This window comes from Takifugu flavidus, chromosome 13 (assembly GCF_003711565.1).
Source record: "Takifugu flavidus isolate HTHZ2018 chromosome 13, ASM371156v2, whole genome shotgun sequence".
NCBI lineage: Eukaryota > Metazoa > Chordata > Actinopteri > Tetraodontiformes > Tetraodontidae > Takifugu > Takifugu flavidus.
Genome location: NC_079532.1, coordinates 981,232 through 1,002,697, shown reverse-complemented (window position 1 = coordinate 1,002,697; position 21,466 = coordinate 981,232). Strand labels below are relative to the sequence as shown.

General features: G+C 46.7%; 5 protein-coding genes across 12 annotated transcripts; 3 read left to right on the top strand and 2 right to left on the bottom strand.

Annotated features, from left to right (window-relative positions):
- The first annotated feature begins 22 nt into the window (after nt 1-22).
- On the top strand, nt 23-8,013 carry LOC130535759 (uncharacterized). Of its 2 annotated transcripts, none has more exons than XM_057051020.1 (14): nt 23-370; nt 561-674; nt 869-988; nt 1,086-1,148; nt 1,228-1,341; nt 1,403-1,516; nt 1,581-1,747; nt 1,972-2,632; nt 2,711-2,853; nt 3,120-3,180; nt 3,631-3,839; nt 3,914-4,100; nt 4,223-4,318; nt 4,576-8,013. In XM_057051020.1, exons 1-14 carry the CDS (start codon nt 245-247, stop codon nt 4,708-4,710), a joined length of 2,310 nt encoding a protein of 769 aa, XP_056907000.1. In that variant the 5' UTR covers nt 23-244; the 3' UTR covers nt 4,711-8,013. The 2 variants fall into 2 exon arrangements, with proteins under 2 accessions (XP_056907000.1, XP_056906999.1); XM_057051019.1 differs by having other exon boundaries at nt 1,213-1,341.
- znf277 (zinc finger protein 277) lies at nt 4,809-8,463 on the bottom strand. 2 transcript variants are annotated; one of them, XM_057051021.1, is made up of 12 exons: nt 8,344-8,463; nt 7,345-7,558; nt 7,177-7,265; nt 6,980-7,062; nt 6,717-6,817; nt 6,296-6,406; nt 6,061-6,193; nt 5,917-5,987; nt 5,758-5,854; nt 5,469-5,511; nt 5,213-5,387; nt 4,809-5,045 (listed from the first exon to the last, which is right to left on the bottom strand). In XM_057051021.1, the coding sequence occupies exons 1-12, from the start codon at nt 8,369-8,371 to the stop codon at nt 4,862-4,864; spliced, it is 1,329 nt and encodes a 442-aa protein (XP_056907001.1). In that variant the 5' UTR covers nt 8,372-8,463; the 3' UTR covers nt 4,809-4,861. The 2 variants fall into 2 exon arrangements, with proteins under 2 accessions (XP_056907001.1, XP_056907002.1); XM_057051022.1 differs by having other exon boundaries at nt 6,717-6,808.
- A 1,848-nt stretch (nt 8,464-10,311) lies between these two features.
- Nucleotides 10,312-18,777, top strand: immp2l (inner mitochondrial membrane peptidase subunit 2). 5 transcript variants are annotated; one of them, XM_057051024.1, is made up of 6 exons: nt 10,312-10,406; nt 11,109-11,246; nt 12,434-12,534; nt 17,917-17,982; nt 18,093-18,195; nt 18,517-18,777. In XM_057051024.1, exons 1-6 carry the CDS (start codon nt 10,365-10,367, stop codon nt 18,694-18,696), a joined length of 630 nt encoding a protein of 209 aa, XP_056907004.1. In that variant the 5' UTR covers nt 10,312-10,364; the 3' UTR covers nt 18,697-18,777. The 5 variants fall into 5 exon arrangements, with proteins under 5 accessions (XP_056907004.1, XP_056907007.1, XP_056907005.1 ...); XM_057051027.1 differs by having other exon boundaries at nt 10,313-10,406; nt 18,537-18,777; XM_057051025.1 differs by having other exon boundaries at nt 10,359-10,410.
- Nucleotides 13,864-16,721, bottom strand: LOC130535761 (leucine-rich repeat neuronal protein 3-like). Its single transcript, XM_057051023.1, is given in 2 exon segments — nt 13,864-15,145; nt 15,147-16,721. Coding segments are annotated over 2 exon segments (1,284 nt in total). The 5' UTR covers nt 16,329-16,721; the 3' UTR covers nt 13,864-15,043.
- A 1,066-nt stretch (nt 18,778-19,843) lies between the features above and the next one.
- pdcd2l (programmed cell death 2-like) lies at nt 19,844-21,375 on the top strand. 2 transcript variants are annotated; one of them, XM_057052064.1, is made up of 2 exons: nt 19,844-20,361; nt 20,546-21,375. In XM_057052064.1, exons 1-2 carry the CDS (start codon nt 19,890-19,892, stop codon nt 21,142-21,144), a joined length of 1,071 nt encoding a protein of 356 aa, XP_056908044.1. In that variant the 5' UTR covers nt 19,844-19,889; the 3' UTR covers nt 21,145-21,375. The 2 variants fall into 2 exon arrangements, with proteins under 2 accessions (XP_056908044.1, XP_056908043.1); XM_057052063.1 differs by having other exon boundaries at nt 19,844-20,394.
- Nucleotides 21,376-21,466: the final 91 nt, after the last annotated feature.

The following is a 21,466-nucleotide window of genomic DNA, read 5'->3' as shown; positions in this document are numbered from 1 at the left end:
CAGGCTCAAAAACTCTAAAGCTGCGGAAAAAATAGACTAAATTTGCTCTTTTGACTTCAGAAAAAGAGTTTTCTGTTGTTACTTATTGTCTAAACCCACTGAGCCGACTTGTTTTGGGTAATATTTAATTAATCTAACATCAAAACAGGTGAAAGGTGAATCCTCCCCCCATCTCTCTTCCTCCCCTCCCTCTTTCTCCCCCTCCCTCCCTCTCTCCCCCTCTCTCCATTGTGTGTTGGTCAGGATGGGTAGCGGAGCATCTGTCACTGAAGGGTCCCGGCCGGATAAGTTAAGGGTGCGGGGGGCTGATCCTGATCCAGAGCTGGGTCGGAGCCCCCCTCCTGCTGGACAGAGTGACAACACCTCACAGGTGAATGACAGTTTCGCGTTTGTTCCTGTCAGGACTCCTCAGGTAACCAGTCAGGTGTCAGAGATGGAGTTTACAGAACAGCATCGAATCCAGTTCAGTCATTTTCTTTTAGCTCAAGCTGCAAATGTGGGGATTTCATTTATGCATTTCTACTGGATAAACTTTGGCCAATCTATTTGGTTGATTTCAGGTATTTGAAGATGCAAAGCCAGAAGTTCCTGCTGTTCATATTCAGTCTTTAAAGTGTGAAGAAGGGAACACACAAGGAAGAGAAGAGGAGAGGAGAGAAACACCTCCTGCTCCTGTGAGCAGCTTTTCCTCCAACATTAACCATGTTTTTATTGTGACTATTACTGCTAATGTCAGACTTCAAAAGTCAGAAATTTAAACTTTAAAAATTCAATTTTTTAACATAATTGGATTCTTTCATGCTCTTTCTTGACTCATCTGCGTTGGTGAATCACCTGCGTTGGTAAATCACCTGTGTCTGATCTTCAGGGCAGCGTGGGCGAGGCTGAGGAGGTCTCTCTGGACTTTGAGAGTTTCCTCCACAACAACGGGACCCTGTACAGCTGCTTCAGCCATCATGGGAACAGAGTCTACGTGGACGAGTCACAGGTGAGAACAAATGGGCTTAATCTGGAAGGTGGCCGTCTTATGTACTTAGTCAGATATTTGTGTGACCTTGGAACCTTCTCCTGATGTATTTAACCAGAAACTTCAGCCATTTCCTCAGGAGTGGTACCTCCAGGGCTGCTTCCTCACCCCCAACACTGAGGTCAGTCAATTATATTCTTATAAAAACTCCAAAATTCAGCTTCAATATACCAAAGTGGGACCAGAATTTTGTCCCTCAGGGCTCCGGTCAAACGCAGACACCGCCCACCGTCCAGTCGGCGGTCAGAGACGATGATCGCACCGGCAACGTCTACATCCAAGGCAGAGGAACCGTCATGACCTACATATTTGAGGTGAGTCTAAACCTTCTTCTCCTTGGTCTACCTACCTCCCAACATCTCTGCCATCTTCCAGGAGCGAGTCAACACCTGCAGGTTCTGGGACCCTCAGTCAGGTGTTTGGTTGATGCTGCCGCTGCAGTGGGAGGTCAACATGGACTTTGTCAAAGCTCGAGTCCAACGAGTAATGGTGAGGATGTTCTACTACACCAGCAGTGGGTGTTTGTGTTCCACTGAGGTATGTCTGTGTCCAGTCTGCCCTGCCAGGTCTGCTGGACCAGCAGGAGATCACCGCGGCACTCAGACAGTGTAACTACGACCCAGAGGAGGTCGTCTCTGTCTTTCTCACCATGTTTGGAGAAATCCTGTTGCAGGCCCCTCCGAGTAGAGACCCCACCTACAGTGACCTGAACTCCTTCAGGTCTGTTGTGAAACCAGATCCCAATAATGCTAAACCAGCCAAAAATGTCTAACTTTTTAATCAAAGTGTTGAAAACATATACGTTTGATGGAACATTTGGATCTTCAGAAGGCCTTCTGCTTGACATTCAGGAAGTCAGGAATGTTGAAATGGATCGTACCATTTATCTGACCTGTTCCTCACTGGATCATCACCATCATCACCTGGTTTCTTACACCCAACAGGGCCCTCCTGGAGAGGGACCGGGTGATCGAGGAGCTGAAGCAGAAGCTCCAGAGCAAAGAGAAGGAGGTGGAAAATCTCCTCTCTAGGAACAGCTACCTGTCCAGAGAGGTTCAATACCTCACTGAGGTCATCCAGCACCTCAACCAGAGGTTGGCAGAGGTGGAGGCTGATCAACAGGCAGCTCAAGAGAAAATCCGCTCTCTTCTGAACCGAAGGGTTCCTGCAGTTCCCCCTGCCCATACCATCACCAAACCCACTGTGGAAGCCAGGCAACTCCTTCAGGTGAGCTGCCTGACCCATGAGCTGAACGTCTCTAACAAGCAGCTTCGATCCACGGCTCTCCAGGCACTGACCGACATGAAGAACCAGCTAGAGCACCTGAGGGAGACTGTGGAGAAGCTGACCCAGGTTGAGCAGGAGGCAGCGGGGGAGATGGAGCAGCTGCAATCCCTCTACAGGAAGGAGACGGTGAAGAGGAAGGCCTTGTACAACAAGCTGCTGGAGCTGCAGGGCAACATCCGAGTCTTCTGCCGCTGCAGGAAGACCACAGACTCCAGCTCCTGTCTGGAGACCACCGATGAAGAGGAAATTCTGGTGGTCCAGAAGGGAAGTTGGAAGAAGTTCCAGTTTGATAAGGTTTATCCTCAGGGCAGCACACAGGTGAGGACTTTCCTGGACCCCTCAGACCCTCCTGCAACGACCGGTGCAACTAACATCTGCTCCTCTTGCCTTCTTCAGGAGGAGGTGTTTGCAGGAACTCTGCCAGTGATCACTTCCTGTGTGGATGGATACAACGTCTGCATTCTGGCCTATGGACAGACGGGCTCGGGCAAAACATACACCATGATGGGCACCAAGGAAAACCCTGGGGTCAACATCCGGTCAGATCTTTGTGGATTTTATGTTTGAAAGAGGAGCTCTTGTCGCCCAGCAGCTTGGCTAAAGCTAAACATTCTAACTACTTCTGTCAGATTGTAAATGTTGACCTTTAAACCAGAGGCCGAACCTCATTGACGTGTCACCGGAGAACCGTCACTTTGTCATTAATACCTGATGAGACGTAAGCTCGGTTTCTGTAGCGCTATCGGGTTTCCCTCCGCTCAGAGGTGTTAAACAACACCTCTAACTTGTCTGTCTGCTTCCTCAGGTCCATACGAGAACTTCTACGGGTCTGTGCTGAAAAGGAGAAGGTGTCCTACACTCTGAAGGTGTGAGACGTTCAACCAGCTTCACTTTAGAGTATTCTGAAAGAAATCTGGATAAGATTCAGAAGATTTTTGTATGCTGTTTAGTATTTTTGGTGTTCATTGTCATCAGGTGTGTCAACGTAGGTTCTGAGTCATCAGGTCACATTAATGGTGCTCTAACTGCTGGATTAGAGAGGTGGAAAATCTCCCAGTTGCTTTCAACAATCCAGTTGAATCTTTGTTGAACCTTTATGGAACCAAACCATTTAGGATCAGCACCTTAGACTGACCTTTATTTTCAGCTCAAAAGAACAAAGAACACTTTTAGTCACCAAAGTAACAATGTAAGCTAATGGTTAGCAGCAAATTTAGCTAAATATAATAGATGGTTGTTTTTTTTTACTGAGGCAAGTTTAATTAGCTGAACCTTCTTTAAAGTCCATTATTACCTAAACTTTTTGTTGTTTTCAGATTTCCATGTTAGAGATTTATAATGAAACTCTGAAAGACCTTTTGGCTAAAAACAACGAGGCTCTTCTGGACATCCGAGTTCAGGGCAAATCAGTGTCTGTCCCAGGACTGAGCCAGATCCAGGTTCAGAGTGAGGAGGACATCCTTGCCATCATGGAGACAGGAGAAAAGAACAGAAAAATCACCTCCACCAAGATGAACACACAGAGGTGATGCTCAGATACTACAGCAGGAGGAACTGAGCTATCGTAACAATAAAACAATAAAATCTCGTCTTCCTCAGTTCTCGGTCACACCTCGTGGTGGCGCTGCAGGTGGAGGTTTCAGACCAGGTTTCAGGACTCGCATCTCGTGGTACGCTCACACTGTGCGACCTTGCTGGTTCTGAACGGATCTCCAGGACAGAAGCTGAAGGTCAGAGGCTGGTGGAAGCAGCCGCCATCAACAGGTCTCTGACGGCACTGGGTCAGGTAGGCCAACACCAGCGTCCCTGGAGTCCAGAGGAAGCTGGACCACAGAGCAGGCTGGAAAACAGTGTAGGTCCATATTCATGAGGCTGGGTGTAAATGTTCTTAAGGCTTGCTCTCCGCAGGTGTTCAGCGCTCTGAAGTGTAATGCCCTCCACATCCCGTTCAGGAACTCCAAACTCACCCACCTCCTGCAGCCGTGCCTCAGCGGAGACGCAAAGGTGAACACACTTGCGATCCTCTGGGTTGCTCAATGTTGACGTTTACACCGTTAATTTAGTGCAACACAGCAGCAGCGTCTGTTGACTCAAACTGGTCTGTTTGGTACCAAAAACTAAAAAGAAGCTTTTGTTCACAAAGAAAAGTGACCTTTTAAATAACCCAGTGCCGATCATGTCGAGATTTTTTAGCGCGTCTTATTGCTGTCGCTACCGCGTTAGCTACTGTTAGCATTAAATGTAGGTTTGTTTCTCTGCAGTGCTGCATGTTTGTCAACGTGAGTCCCGACATTAAAAACGTGGGGGAAACGCTGAGCTCGCTGCAGTTCGGCTCCTCCGTCCGTCAGGTCTCACTGGGGAAACCTGCACAGAACCTCAACAAAGCACTCAAGTAGAAGAACACTGACACGTGTCTCTATGAAGGATTTTCACAGTTAGTGTGAATCTTTGTTGTCCTTCAGGAATGTTTGAAATAAAGGGGATTCCCAAAAAACTCCTTTAAACCTTCTTTATTGCTGCAGCAACACTTCTGACCCAGGCCTGGTTCTAACTGCAGGAGTTCCTGTTCTTCAACAGCTGCTTCAGGATGCTCGTCTGTTTCAGCGTCCTTAGCTCTGAGACGTCCTCTGCGATGACAGGGACGTCTTTGCTGTGACTGTCCTCGCAGCCATCATCACTGTCTGACAACGTACAGAGGAGAGCGTCGTTCTCGTAGGTGGGAAAATAATACCTGAGGAAAGATCCGACCTGAGTCACCAGCAGCTTTTACTCTTCAACACAAACATTTATCTGTAGCTTTTTATTTGCCAGCACTTACAGGGTGATTCAAAACTCTGGACCTCTGATGAGTTCTATCAGTGGTTCTGGTGATTCTAATTCTAATCCAGTAGAACTTACTGCGGTTGGTCCCAGGCCGACGCGTCCGGCAGCATCATCACATGATCTTCAGTTTGGATGTGAGAGAGGATGCCCTCTCTGGAGTCAAACTTCTGCTGACAGCCGTAGCAGTGGTTCTGGTGGATCTGCCGCCGGATGAAGTTCACCAGCTTGACTTGCTGATAGAAGCGCAGGTCTGAACAGAGCCAGAAGCTGTGTGAACACCCAATTCACATACCAACATGCCGTGATTTACCCTCAGTGCAGGGTTACATACCAAGTTCTGTCCTCAGCTGATGCAGATCAAATCCGTGAGATTCCTAAAAAAAAAGGAGGAAACCGTTCAGTCATACAGCTGAACTTTGGGTTCCATTGTCGGGCTTCTCACAACAACCGTTAGCAAATGCTAATGAGGAACAGTTAACCAGGAAAAAAAAACACTTTTTCTTCTCTGGATCTTCATGTTTTCTTCAGTACAGCTGGAGGAGGATCGTTCACACCTGCTGAGATCTTTGTTATCAGCAACTGTTTTAAGATTTGACCTTGTCTAGAGGATTTTTGTCTACCTTCATGTGAGTGTAGATCAGGTCCATGGTCTCCGACTGATGATGGCAGAACAAACACACCGCCGACATCGGGTGAGCTCGCCAGTCCGACCAATCACTGAGGAGGAAACACACGGTCAGATGTTTGATCTGCTTCCACAGCAGACCTGAGGCTCGTACTCATTATGTCCATCGTCCACCAGCTCGCCATCGTCCTCACTCTGCACCTCCTCCCAGGTCTTCCCCAACTCCTGACGTCACACAGACAGTGAACTCTTAATACTCAGCAAGGGCCAAAGGTTTCCTCCCTATGAGGGTTTTTACCAGGTAGTTGATGACGTAGAATCGGTCATATTCACGGTTGTTGGCGTTGATGCGGCGGTGCGACTTCTTCCTCATGTGGTCCCTCAGTGTGGTTTTATCCCTGAAGGTTTTCTCGCAATAGAGACACTGAAGCCTGAAAGAGGAGGAAAACAATCTGAACATATGTCATCCGCTGTCAAAATGCTGGATTTTGATGCTTTTGAGACTGTAACAGTCTGAGTCCAGGTGTACTGACTCGTCCAGTTTGCTCTGCAGAGTCTCCAGGAACTCTTTGCAGTAGACAATGTTGTCCGGAAGTCCGATGCTGAAGGAATGTTCTCGGGCCATGTGGTTCAGCAGAGACGACCTGAACACAGGTGAGAGATCAAAACAAGATTAAACTCTCTGATGGCTCCTGTCGACCCCTGCAGGACAGATTATGTACTGACAAAATAAAGCCTCAGTGGATGCTTCACTTATCCTCACTCAAAATAAATTTTAGCATCAATACTTGAGTCACGCTTTGGAGTTAAATGTTCAAAGTTTGAACATCAGCTCCATCTGCTAAAATCACAATATTGGATTTCCAGCCTCAAAATCAATCTAATCGTTTCCATCCTGAATGCTGATGCAGCAGAATCACGTTCAGCCGGTTCTGACGTGGAGATGTGCAGCACCTGTTTCCAGTGAATTCTTCGCTACAGAACATGCAGCTATGATGGAAGCTGTTGTCTTCTCTCTCCAGCTGCTGCTGTTCCAACACTTCCTCCTGTGGAAGCTCACATCATTTCAGAACCAGCAACAGTGATAATGAACATCTGAACATCAACAAATGTGTTTGATCAATCCTGTCTTCATCTTCTAACGTGCCACTAGGTGGCGCTGTAGGTAGATTAATGCCTGTTTTATTGTGTTTTGTCTGCTCTTGTCAGTTCCTGACCAGTCGTTTCTGTTGCAGCCTCTCTCGGAGGATGAGGTCTTCAGGCAGGACGTCACACAATAGGAAGTAATTTTCCTGCTTCTCTGTGGAAACAAACCAAAGAATGATGCTGAGCAGGCTCGTCCTGATGATGTTATCATAAGTGTTTCTGCAACGGCAGCTGGGTTAAAAACTCATCAGAAGGTCAGTGAACAGACCGATGGGCCCGTTGGAGTTTGTCTTGATGACACTACAGAATTCAGTGACCGGCTGCTCCAGGAAGCGGCTCCGCCAGTACGACAGGTACCTGGGAGGCAAGAGGAAAGGCATCACGTCAGGGATTTCAAATTGGCTTCCGTGCAGGTAGAAGGATATGCGTGTTGTACTTTGGCAGGTCAGCAATCAGTCTGACGTCAGCGATGACCAGCTTGTGTTCCAGCAGAAGGTGTTTGAGGAGGATGTCCTTCTGCTGCAGAGGGACGGATTCAGGGCAGAACAGGCACACCAGCATCTCTGAGCCAGGACTCTGCCGACTGGGAGTGCTGGTGCTGCTGACCTGCTGCTCTGGGAAACACAAGGGCTCCAGGATGCAGTCCTCACCTGAAGGTGGAAACAACCATCAAGAAACGACCCTACCAACGACTCTCAGGTGACCACCCAGATCATTAGCATGCTAATGGTCCACAAGGGCTATATTTTCAAGCTCCGTCCCCAGCAAGTTCAGAACTGAAGAAGCCGTCAGGATAGAAGGTGAAACTTCTTCAAGAGAAGAAAAAAATCCAGTTGAAAGAGAAAACTTACCTTGGATAACTTTGAACTGGATGATTGAGAATCTACACAGACAACCATCAAGGATGTATTTTACATCATAAAGGTTTTTGCAGACAACACAAGTGGTTAAATGTCATTTACTGGCTTTTCTGATGGACAAACCATCCCATTGGACTCTAGGGTGTCCCGGTCCAATTCTGCACCTTTCATGGTGGTCTTCTGTAACAGTTTGACTCTCAACACCTCGTTTGAAGTATAAAAGTATAAAATGGTCATTATTTGTATATAGTTTCTTCGATGGTTCACACACCAATAGCTCACGACATCTCTTAGATTTTCTGTGCTGATGGTGCTGTAGTCTTGTTACTTTTGTCTATCTAGAGAAATATTGTTGCTGCGATTGTTCTAAATACAGTAGTTATTATCTTCTACGTTCATGATATATTAGCATAGCCGGCTAGCTGTTAGCTGGTAACAGTTCAAAAAGTTATGCCTCCATCGATTGATTTAATATTTCTGACATGGCTGGAGGTTAGTTTAGGTGTGACCAATTTAACAAGAAATCACACGTAGAACAAGGTTTTAACCACACTGATGATTTAAAATCAACACACCTTCTTTACTCCCAGCGCAGGAAGCCATCTTCCGTCTCACGTGGCCAAAACAGAGCCACGCAGCCAATCAGCGGACGGGAAATCTTTCTATGCTGCATTCAGGAACACCCGGAAAACGCCCAGTGATGCATTTAATTGGTAAAAATTACACAATAGTGACTTTAAAGTTGAGAGAAAGATTAAATGTTTCTAAAATCTTCTCGTCTCGTCTTCTGAACCACTTTATCCCTTCAGAGTCACAGGGAGGGTACAAAATGAGCAAAGGCAGGTCAGCTTCTGGATGAATCACCAGTTCATCACCGGGCCCCTAAATATGCATTTGGTACCTTGCTCAAAGGTACCTCGGCAGTGCTCTGAAGGTGTTATGGCACCTCCCCTAATACCTGCACACCTTCCATGTTTTGTTTGAACTGAGGCTTTAACCAAGAACCCTCCACTTCTCAGCCCAGTTCCCAACAGACTGAAGTGCCACTTCCCTATTTCTTAATCTGTTGTTATGATATTGTTATGAGATAATTGATTTTTAAAAAAGACTATAAGATTTAAAGATAAATCTTAATGACACATTTCAGGATGATCTGTGAATTTTGGGGTGTCACTAAAGATGTGTGTTTTTGTTTGTATGTTTCGTACGATACAATAATCGTCCATCAGAAAGAGACCAGGAATTATTGTTATTTATTTTAGCTTTATTTTGGGGGCATTAAACAAACCTTCTAAATCAATAATTTCTTGCCTTGGTTCCAGATTAAATCCTGACTCGACCAGAAACAGAACAAAGAGCGTGGCTTTTCTGTCTCCATCTCTTCTCCATCCTCCCTGTGTGATGACATGCATGTTTGCCTGCATGTTTGCCTGGATCTGCACCAACACAACTCAAACCCCACAGAAGGTTTTGTGAACGCAGCTTCTCTCCACTCTGCTCAGATCTGAATGCTGCCAGTGATGGGTTGTTGCATAGCAACAGTTCATCCGGTCTACTTCTAAACAGGAAGAGCTCAACCCTCTCGTTATGTGGCCGAACCACCCACATGGGTCAATGTCAGCCAGCAGCTGAGAGGTCTCTGCTGCTCTCTGTACAGCTGGGTGATGAAGAGGACAATGATGGACACACTCTGCAGAAACACAACTAATTCCACACAGGTGATAAAGAAACACAGGTGCACCTGTGAACAAGGGCTGAACCTGCGTGCTTCCTGTGAAGTGTTTGTTGTGTCTGTGTTGGTTGTACCTTCAGAGGCTGTAAAACAGTTTCTAAACTCCTCCACACTCACACATTCTGAGCAGTTTTGAGTTCAGCAGGTCTAAGGTTCTTTTGGTTCTGTTGAGCTTCAGGAGCTCTTTGAGCTGTCTGACCTCATTATTAAGCTCTCAGAGGTCACTGAACTCCTATGGAGAAGCTAAAACTGTTTTTCCATGGAGATTCCAGCAGAAATATTAGTGTAAATCCAGTTTTGTTGAATGTTGTTCTGTGAGTTCTGCAGCTGGCCTGAACAACACGAACCCTCAAATTTGACGTCTCTGACAACTCTCTGAATGCTTCATCTTCTGTTTGCATTTTATTTTCTTCATTTTTCCCCGTCATTGACATTTCAGAACAGTCTTCACTTGTTAATAAGCCTCATAGTTCTACACACGCTATAAGCTTCTGTTAGAACTGGTTCTTTAGATTTTATGATGTATTCTCTCGTCTCGTGCTGGCTGGATAATAATTTCTGTTTCCTAATTGAGCCCCGAAGATGATTCAGCATTTATCTTTTAAAGCACCCACAGCAACATCAGTTGCTCTTTTTAAATGTGATTTCAGTAATGTGCTGTATAACACATAAAACATTGATGTCTTTAAAGTTTAAAATCATAGCTATCAATATACACCCTAACTTCAATAATTAATATTTATATGATATGAAGAGATATACCATAAAACAAACAAACAAACAAATAAATATTCTAAAAAAGAATTTAGGATTCTTTTTTTCTTTAATCGGCGGATTTTACGACCCGGGGTTGCATGGCGCGCGATGACGTCAAACAACAACAGGAAGACGCCGCTCACGCTGCTGGTAGGTATGTTAGCATATGTAACTTTGTCTTTAACTTTAGCCTTAAAATGATTTTGAACAAGATTTAAAAGATTGCTTGCCGCCTGTCTCACTCGACAGCTGCGTTGGCTTCCTGTCCCGATAGTATTTATGAAGTCGATGCGGTTGTTAGCTGTCTGGAGTTAGCTGCTAGCTGTCAGGTGTTAGCTGTCAGGTGTTAACTGTTAGCTGTCGACCTCTGGTCCAGATGAAGAGGTTGGAGTAGAAAAGTAAAAGAATGTGAGCTGTATTTGCTGCTCGTCTTGAGGATGATTGCTGGAAGAATGCAGAAATGATCAATATATTGTCAAAGGAAACTTTAGACGCAACTATCATTTTTATGTGAACACAGAAGCATGCAACGAATCTATTTTAAAGTCCTTTTTGTTGAATCTGTTGGGATTAGAAACAACACCCACTGTCGCCTTCAGGGAGCAATGTTCAGGTGTTAGGAGAGCGGAGGGAAGGACTTACTGTATCTAATGAGTTTAAAGAGCTTGAGTAAAACCAAAGCATTCTACTTATTTGGTCAAGTATAGCTAGCTGGTAACATGACATCCTGTGGTTTTGTGGGGGCGATTTCAAAACAATCACAGAATGTTAATTTGTAAATCTTATTTGAATCTACTCCCAATATTAATGCTGAACACAAGTTTCCTTCTTTCCTCCTTGTTGTCCGTCCAGGTGATGGCTCAGCAGGTGAGGACAGGGAGACGCTACCTGCGGGCCTTTGTTAGCGGTTTCTTCGTCGCCGTTCCTGTCAGTCTCACCGTCTTCGACCGTTTTGCCTGTGTGGCGCGGGTGGAGGGGGCGTCAATGCAGGTGAGATGTGGCCACGCCCCCTTGTTCTGATGACCTTAGGGTGACTGAGCAGATTCAGATCGTTTTATTTCATCTGTCATGGCTAAATGTGTAGTGACTGTCACAGTGTCAAAAATGTCTGCACCGTCAATCAAATCACAGTCAAAGAATGACATCACACCGGTGATGGTCAGGAACATCGAGCTCTATTTTTAAGATTGTGTCTGGCCATTAGCAAATATTAGCATGCTGTAATGTGCTAAATGTTTCTAAATGTTGCAGAACAACAGAACAAAACCAAATAATTTTAGCAGCGCCGCAGCAGCGAACTGCAGAAGAATCCAGCAAGCATCCGAGCTCGGGTCTAAAACATTTACTTCCCAGGAGTGGTGTTTGTAGACGTGAGCATCAAGCTATCGCGTTACGCTAACATCGCAAGGCGCTTTCGTGTTTGGAAACGCGTGTGTTCAGACGCTCAGGTGTTTCTGCCTGTTTGGTCCTTGGCAGAAATGTTTCACTGGCGAACAATAAGCAGCGAGACAGATTGTCGTCATGGAAACTGAGTTCTGAGCCTCAGAGGGAACATCATGTGAGGACTTTATTTTGATCTGTAACTTTTTTTTTAATCAGATTCCTTTTGTTCTCTCATATTTAAATGTTTTAATGTTGTTCTCATGGTTTCTCCCATGGTTCTTCTTGTGTAGTCCCTGGAAAAGTGTTTCTAACCTGCTTTGATAAGGTCTTTTTTTTGCTGTGTCAGCTTTGTACAGGTTCTATATTTAAAGGTAACTAAACCACAAAACTTCACTTCCTGTAAAGCATCAGGAAAGAGCCAAACTTCCAAATATGTGACCATGGGGGAAATGGCCGCTGCACTCCCAGGGGCTGATGGGAGTTCTATTGATCACCTTAAATGTTTAGGTGAAGAGTTTTACGCTCATTGATCAGACGAAGCCGATTGATTGAGGGAAATAGCTGATCTCAATTTCTCATTTTTCACCACTCAATTGTGGTAAGAAAACAACCAACATTTTTTAAGTGTCGAGTTTTCCAAACTTCTTTGACACCAAACGTTGGTTCTAGCCTTTGCGTTACCATGACAACCAACTGCACAGCATTTACCTTAAACTACTGGAGTTATTGAAAAAAAATCTATATTTTTAATATTATTGCTAATTGTGTGTGTGTGTGTGCACATGTGCGAGCAGCCTTCCCTGAACCCGGAGGCGGGGCCGGGTGATGTCGTCCTGCTGAACCGGTGGAGTGTCAGGAACCATCAGGTCCAACGAGGAGACATCGTCTCCGTCCTGTGAGTAAAACATCATTTATCTCAGCGTTAGCATGTGCTAGCTGGAGGCTTCAACCTCAGTGTGACATCATTTCTTCTCCTCCTCCTCTTCCTCTTCTTCTTCCTCATCGTCCTCCTCTTCCTGTTTCTCTTCCTGCTACTTGTAAGTGCCCCCTATCTGCCCTCTGTATGAGCTCCTTCTCCCTGTACCTCCTCATCATGAACATTGATGTGATGAATTCATATCCATCTCCCGCTGTCCTTCAGCAGGGTTATGTTGATACATGAGAATCCCACCTCTTCCTGCTGCAGACTGTCAGGAACCTCGTGCAGAACTTGTTCTCATGGTAGAGCAGGAAGGTAGCTTGGCAGCTTAGATGATTCAGGAGGGGAGAGGAGAGGAGAGGAGAGAGGAGAGGAGAGGAGACACACACACTCCTTTGTTCAGTTCAGTGTATCTGTGGTTTTTTTGTGTGTATGTGCATCTGTGTGTGATCATTGGAGTGTTTGAAGTGTTCCTTTGATAAGGGAACCCTTTTAAAACGACCTTAGAAGGGTATTTTTCTCGGAAATGCACACATGCTGGTTTGAAGGACTGGGCTTAATGGGAGTCTTTGATGATGCCAACTTGCAGAATCACTTCATCATAGCAGGAGCAGCAGGATTCACTCCCTCCACCTCCTCTCTGAGTCAGGCCACTCTGCAAGCCAAGCATGCACTGAAGTTAGCGTGTGACACGTATAGCCATCCCATGTCGGTGACCTGTTGTCCTGCTGGACCTTGAACCTCTTCTTCAAAACCACCTTGACATTTGTCTTTAGGGTGTTTCAATAGTTGCTGCCTCCTGCATTGCCATGGTATCAGCTCAGCATGTTGGTAGCATAATAGCTGGACATAAATCTCTGTGATAACAGCCCTTCCCGCTTGCTGTTATCAGGGGTTGCAAGTGCTGGAAGCAGCACAGCTCCGTGTCCAAAGCTGTGAGTCCTCCTCAGGAGCAACCGCAGATAAATAAGCTTGTTCTCAACTTTATCTTCTTTACATTCGCTCGTGTGAATCCTCACGGCGGTTATAAAGGTCAGGACATCATCTGTTGTCGTCTCCAGGTCAATGAGACAAAGGAGACGAGTATCCAGCCAGTAAAAGTTCAGTAAAAGCTCCCAGCTGCATGTGTAGCAACACGTGTTAATACAGCTCAGTTTAGAAGCTGTCTTTGGTCCTGAAACACCAAGAACACCACGTTTGTACGTTAGCTCGAATGCTGTCGACCAGACTCAATGTCCTCACCTTGTCAGTAAAATTTGTACGTTGGTCCTCATTATGTAACGAATACAAGAATGCCACAGACACTGGGCATTTTCACATATATTTGACTGTGGCTACATTTTTGATGTCTTTAGTTCAACAGCAGATCTGTAAAATCAACTCGCTGTTGACTTCAGATCAAGTTTATAACTGCCGACATTTATCTGTTTTTGGGCCATTGTTGAAACAAAAAGATTGTTTATCAGTTATGTATTCAAATTGTTGTGCAGTTCTATCTCTGATTGTCCAGCAGACTGGACATTTTGTTGAAATAAACGCCCTCTGCTTTGTTTATTGTGGCAGAAAGACAAATGGCAGCAGCAGCATGTGGACAAATCAGAATGTCTTAATGACACACTGATGACATAAAAAAATGTATGGGACGTCACCCTGCAGATGTTAAAAATACCCCATCGGACTGAAAAGACCAGGGTTCTCACATAGATTCGTCCCTTGGGTCTATCAAGGTCACTGCCACCTTGACCCCAACTCCAGGAAGGAGGGAAACCTGAGAAAAGGGTGCATCTCTGCCTGATCCACTGCCAGTTTTTTTTTTGTTTTTTTTTTTACAGAACTTGACTGTTTAGAGCAGTGTGCATGACGGAACACGCCGCAGCCACCGCGATGACGCCCACAGCACTGGCAGCCATCAGAAGTCTGTTCCGGCTCTCAGCTGCCTCCTGTGGCGCTGCTGCCTCCCTCGTGGTCACGTTGATGCAGTTACCATGGATTTCCTGCTGTGCCGATCTGAGGTGCACACAAACCAGGTAGCGCGTTGAGGCTCTGAGACGTTTGACGCGGTATGTTGTGACGCCAGCAGGAAGTCTGGCTCTCGTGGCCTCGGCGAGCTGCTGTTCTCAGCTGAAGCCGACCAGCTGATGAGCGACAAAGCCCAACCGCCGGAGTTCTCCCAGAAAACCAGGACAGAATGAGTCTAGACGGACCTGATGTTTATGTTCACAGGCTGCTTGAACGGGTCAGGAACGTAGCTTCCAACAGCTACTGTAACAGTCTTCAGATCGGCCCCCACAAGACTGTGGGCGGTGCAGGTGTAGAGCCCCGCCTCCTGCTCAGTGGCACCATAGATCTCCAATGTACCCTCAGGGTGCAGGTTGTATTTATTAGAAACTGTCCCAGGAAAGAAGCGGTGGCCCGATGGAAGCAGCCAGTAAATCTGTGGTTCTGGTTCTCCAAACGCTCTGCAGTAGAGGGACATGGAGCTTCCTTAAGCCACGCCCACTTGCTCTAGGAGGCTCCTTGGCGAGATCAGAGGGGGGCAGATTTCCACCATCTGCCGAGAGTGCACTTGAAGGAACTGCTGGCCTCGGGAACTCCGGGGGTTCTGCACAGATTAGGGGCTCCATGAAGTGGATGGAGGTTCTGTTTATGTTGACCCACCGGATGATGCCGTCGCAGCGGATGGGATTGCTGTGCAGACTGACCTCCCGCAGGTTGGGCAGCGATGCCACAGTGTTGGCGTGCAGCACACTGAGGGCGTTATCGTTCAGCATCAGAGTCTCCAGGCTGGGCAGCCGGTAGAAGGACCTGGGGTGGATGAAGGACAGCCGGGGGTTATTGGTGGCCTCTAACTTGGTCAGCTCTGGCAGGTTATCCAGAGCTAAGCTGTCAATGGACACTAGCTCAGGCATGCTGCTCATGTCAAGTTCTTTCAGGTGCATCATGTAACTGAAGTCTCCTTTCTGGATCCTTTGAATCGGTTTCTTATTCAGATCCAGGAACCTCAGATTCTGGACATTGCTCAGCACAGCTCGAGGAACCTGACTGAGCAGGTTGTCAAAAAAGGAAATACTTTCCAATCTGTTGAGTCCCACTAGAGCGTTTTTTGGAACTTCAGTCAAGTTTATCTTTGCGAGCACAAGGCTTCTGAGGTTCACCAGGGGTTTAAAGTTCATGTGAGTCACCTGGAGGATCGGGTTTTCTGCCATTATTGGTACCTCCAGGTTTGGGAGGTGCTGAAACCACCAAAAGTTGATGATCCTTAGCTGATTCGAGTTGAGATGGAGCCTTGTCAGCCTGCTGAAACCCCGGAAAGCTCCGGGGCTGATGAAGGAGATCAGGTTGTGGTTGATGTAGAACTCTTGGAGGTTTGGGAGTGAGGCCAGGCAGCTTTCAGCCAGCTCCTGGACCAGGTTCTCCTCCAGGTGGAGCGACAACAGCTCAGGAAGCCACCCAAGACACACGTCTGCCACGGAGGAAATGTTCTGAGACAAGTTAATTTCAGTGACATTCTCCAAGTGTCCCAGAGTGTTCTCCACCCTTGCAATGTTGTTGCCCTGCAGCAGCAGAACCTGAGTCTGTGAGGGGAACCAGGCCGGCAACACCAACAGGCCCAGATCATTACAGTCCACTGTGAAGGCCTCAGCACAGACAGAGCTGGGCGAGAACCAAGTACGTGTCTCACAGAGACAGGACAGTGGGCAGCGCTCGACCCTCTCAGAGGCCAGAACAGCCACAGCCAGCAAACAAGCCGCTACGGCCGGCGCCTTCATCCTGGATTCCTCCAGGAATCGATCCTCACGGAGCCACTGACTTCACCAATAAACAATCATTGGTCACCATCCACGAGGAGATTCTGCTGACGGCGGAATGCTGAAGCTTCTGATTCCATCCTCCTCCTAGGATTGAACAGATGCTGGACTTGAAGGTCAACTGTCCTCCAGGGATGCTTCAGCGGCTCTGAGAGGCTCTGCCTTCCGTTCTGATCATCCTCCGTCACTGCCAGCGGTGCAGGTTTTCATCTGAGGAGAGAGAAGAGAAGTTAAGACACTGATCACATCAAGCGTGCTTGGTTTGATTCTGACCCGCTGGATCTCCTGGAATGCGCTTGCCGTGGCTATTGGCAGTGATTCTGGATGAGGTGACGGCGTCGACTGCACTTATTGATGCTTTGATTCATTGCTGAGGTCAGGGACTGAAGCCTGGACGAGCCACCCATGACACATGGGATGTTCTGGTATGTCTGAACAGTCGGGTTTGCTCCTCAGCTGAGAGCCAACATTTTTGTCCCCGCAGACAGGAAGCTGCTGTATGACCCCATTCCATTAAAGAAAGCAACACATTTATGTTCAACATTTAGGTAACATGAGGCTTGAGTTTCTTCTCACAGATTTTTAAAAAATAAAGAAATCATGTTGGAGATATCTGAGATTAGCAAATTGTTCTATAATCCTCTGGGACCAGAAGATAAGGACACGACGGACAAATGTGGAGGTTCTGCTCTCAGCAGGGGGCTCCGGCAGTAAAACGTCTCATGCTGACCCTCAGGCTTTAAGTGATTGCTGTGCGACTTGAACACAGCAGTGCGGCGTTGGCTGTTCCAGGAGGTGACCACTGTGTTGAGCTTCTTCTGACCCGCACTGGCACCCTGAAGAGGTGAAACCTTCGCCACTGCTGACAGACCCGCAGCATCCCTCCATCCTTATTATTCCCCTCTGCTGTCAGATCAGCAGGCTGAGCTGCTCAGTGCTGCTGCAGCCCACACACACACGCATGCATGCACGCATGCACAGCGGTCACTAATGAACACTCACCAATAGAAGTGAAATCTGTCATGTTCTGTGAAGCAGCAGCAGATATCCAGCAGGTAGTCCTGACATGGCTGCAGAAGCTTGTGAATGTGTGTGTGTGTGTGCGTGTATGTGTGCGCGTGTTTTTTGGAAGTCAGTGTGTTAACAGCAGTCCTGTCTGTGAGAATGTGTGTCTCTCTATTCTGTTCCTTGCCACAGCAACTGAGAGAGAGAGAGTGTGTGTGAGTGACAGAATAATGGCTTGTGTTTGTCATTCTTCCTTCCTTTCTCTCCTCTGCTGGTGGCGATCATCCATCACACACACACATCACCAGAGACCGACCAATGAGCTGCCCCCATGTTGGTGTCATTAAATCCCATTGGCTCTCTGAGCTGTCATTCAGGTTTGATCCTCCACTCTGTGAAAGTGGTGGATGAATGAAGAAAGGATGAAAGTGAAGGGAGGAGTTTCTGCTACAGGGGGAGGTCTGGGTGGTCCAGACTTGATCTAAACCAGCTCTAACTGTAACCACACTGTGCATCATTTCTGAGGTTTCTTCTGTTCCTCCAGGTCCCCTAAGAACCCCCAGCAGAAGATCATTAAACGCGTCATTGGCCTGGAAGGAGACTTCATCAGGTAAGGAGCTAATTCCCCAGCAGGACACCACCTGTTGGAAAAAAGTTGCTGCATTGTGATTGTGAGTCACTTCTCCTGTATGCAAAGAGCTCATCCTGTTTTTACTGCAGGACTCTGAGCTACAAGAATCGTTACGTCAGAATCCCTGATGGTCACTTCTGGATTGAAGGTGATCATCACGGACACAGTCTGGACAGCAACAGCTTTGGCCCGGTACGCACGCACGCACGCATGCACACACACACACACACACACATCTTAAGATTATTTCTGTCATGTACAAACGTAATGAAAAAGTAATGAACAAACGTGATTGCCAGATCAGATTAACCAGATTAAAGATGAATGTTATCAGATCAGTTTTTAAACCTTGAACCACAAACTACAGAGCAATATCACTGCTGCCAGGATTGAGTTTCTGCAGATTTAGCATTGAATCAACTGAATGAATTACTGATTATTAATGATAGAATTGAACCTGTGACTGTTAGCTAAAGGCTGCTAGCACTGTTAAGGAAAGTCTTTGGTCCACAGCCGCTGTCGCTGTTTTCCAGGTGTCCGTGGGGCTCCTCCATGGTCGAGCGTCTCACATCATTTGGCCGCCCAAACGTTGGCAGCGAATCAAAGCGTCTCTGCCGCCCAACAGAGGACCTGTGGACATCAAGGAAGAGGAGGGATGAAGACTTTCTGCACTTGTTACAATCCCCAATGTAAATAATTTTATTAATGTTAATTATAAAAAAATAAATAAAAAGGTTTTGATGAATTTTCAAAGCTTAAAACTGGGAGTCTCAACCGTCGCATTTTCCGCCTGCTTATATCACATTTACACATGTATATGTACCTCACATACCTGCTGACACCCGAAAAGACTGGCTTTTGCTCTGTTGCCAACAAACTGACTGCAGCTGCAAGGATGCTGTTGTTGCTGTGGTGACTAATAGCAAAAGGAAGGAAGGCATCAGAAACATCAGTGCTTCTTAGCTGAGTGATGACAGGCGTGAGCTCCTGCTGGTTTATCATTTACATCTGATCAGGTTTCTGCCTATTTTAAAGTTTGCACCGCTAATGGTCATCAGCACAGAAACACCTGCAGGGTCTCAGCATAAAGGAACCTTCTCCCATTTATTAATTTGAAATAGACCTCCTCAGTGTTCTGAGGAGCTGGGTCCTAAAAAGCTGCACTGTCGGTACCGATACGAGACCCAGAAGAGTCTCAATTGTTGAGACCAACAGGAAGAGTCTTCAGCAGATCACCTGTATACAGATGAAGAGCAAACACCTAGAACTGAAGAACCGTTTTGAAGGAGGAAATGCTGTGTTGCTCATGTAGATTGTTTTCTGAGAGGTCCAGCAGGTGATCGTTTTAAATTATCTTTGTGGCATATTGAACCTGGAATCAAACTCAAGACAAAGGTGGTTTCTGCCCCCTGTTTGGTGGAGATTTCAGGAAAATCTACAGGTGCAAGGGGAGAAAAGCTGGCAAGATTTTTTTTGGTTAATGTGTAAGTGTAATTTATGTGGTTTGAGAAGGCACCAAATTATAAAAAGTTATTTGTATCTAGGAATTCTAGTCAAAGTTAAATACATCACACATTTTTAAGGATAGAAATTCTATTTATTTGATTTACTGCAGAGATTTCTACATCATTTTCAGCTGTTGCTTCTTTCAATACTTCCGGTCGGAACTCTCCTCGAAAGTTGACGTACGTCGCAATAAAATGTACCGTTTCTAGTTGACAATTTTCCCCCCTCAACTACAATCGCAGCTTTCTCCTCAAAAATGTAGCGACGTTTATTTCTATATTTTCTACTATAAATTAACCTTCCGTTATTGCCGGTAGGATTTTGTCCCCGGACAGGGAACTCAAGACGTCACTTCCGGACGATTTCGCTCCATGTGAGCGATGGCTTCGCCGACTCAGGAGAGGACTTTGATCGGACTCTGTGACGGACAACTCGATGAATACAAGTTTCGACCCACTTTTCTCACTAATAAAGTCGGGGGTCGTCCAAATTGGCTGCCCGTCATTTCCCCACCGTCTCCCCGATGCCGTCGCTGCAGAGCACCTTTAGTCCTCGTAGTGCAGGTGTACTGTCCCCTGGACGCCTCCCCCTACCACAGAAACCTGCACCTGTTCGCTTGTCCAGGCGCCGAGTGTAGCAGCAGGTCGGACTGCTGGACAGTGCTCCGCTCTCAGTGTCTGGAGGCGGAGGCGCGGACAGACAGCGGACCGAAGCAGCCTCAGGAGGTTCCGTTGTCGGCAACAGACTGGTGCGACGATGCCGATGAGTGGGGGGAGGAAGCGGATGGATTCGGGGCAGGAGTGGAGGAGGAGGAGGGGGGGTTGGTTCCAGAGGAGGCCGCAGGAGGAGGAGGTGGGTTCGTCCAAGACCAACATAATTATCACAGTGAGTTCCGAGTTCGGACTCACCTAAAAGTATGGGAGAAGAATAAAGACAAATATTCAGGGCTGTTTTGGAATTCTGAACATTTTATTAAAATGAAACGAAGTTTAGATCTTTTTACAATCGTTCCGATTAGCCGATTTCTCTCCTGCAGACATTGAGGTCAACATTGGCCGCCAGCTGCAACAGCTGCATCTGGAGGAGGCACCAGATACTGTTTCCATCCTTTGCTCGCTCTTCATCAGTGTGGTGGATGAATCGGATCTGGGTGGAGAGGACGAGGAGCTGCGGCATGCTCAGCAGCTGCTGAGGGAATACGAGCACAAGGAGGGAGCGATGATGGCTGAGCTGGAGGGTGGCGGTGGCGGCAGCGAGGAGAAGTATGAGAAGACGAGGGCTCGACACGGTGATGCCGTTTTCTCCAGGTTCATGAAGAAGATCTCGTTGTGTCCTCAGCAGATCCTGCGGTACTGCCGCGGCGGCTGCCCGCTCTTTATCTCAGAGCCACCGTGTAATGTAGAACAGATGGTGTCGGCGTGCGGTACCTGTGGAGCATCCAGGACCTTTGAGCTGCAGTTGATGCCAGCACTGGTCAGTCTGCTGCAGACCAGAGGTGGCAGCGGTGGCCAGGTAGAGTTTGGGACCATTCTGGTTTATACCTGCAGAAACAGCTGCTGGACGGCCGGGTCAAAATCTGCCCTGGAGGAGGAGTGTTTGGTCCAGTGTGACCCTGACCACGACCTTTTCAGATGAAAGGCTGCGCCTCTAAAGATGTGATGTGTCCTCATCAGGAGTTTTGTTAAGATTTCACTAACTTCTTAATCAGATTATCTTTTAGTCCTGAAAATAAAATCCTTTTATTGTAATTTCAGTCACTCGGGGGACCACACTGTCATCTAAAAGACTTTTGTCAGAATCCTGCAAGAAATATGAGATTAAAATAGAAAAATATCCCAATCTATCAAAATAAAGTTTGTAGTCCAACTCACCTGTGATTATCCCGTCGGCCTCTAGAGGGCAGTGTTGGATAATTAAAAGTAATTTGGGAAAGAAATCGGATTATAAACCTGTTGTG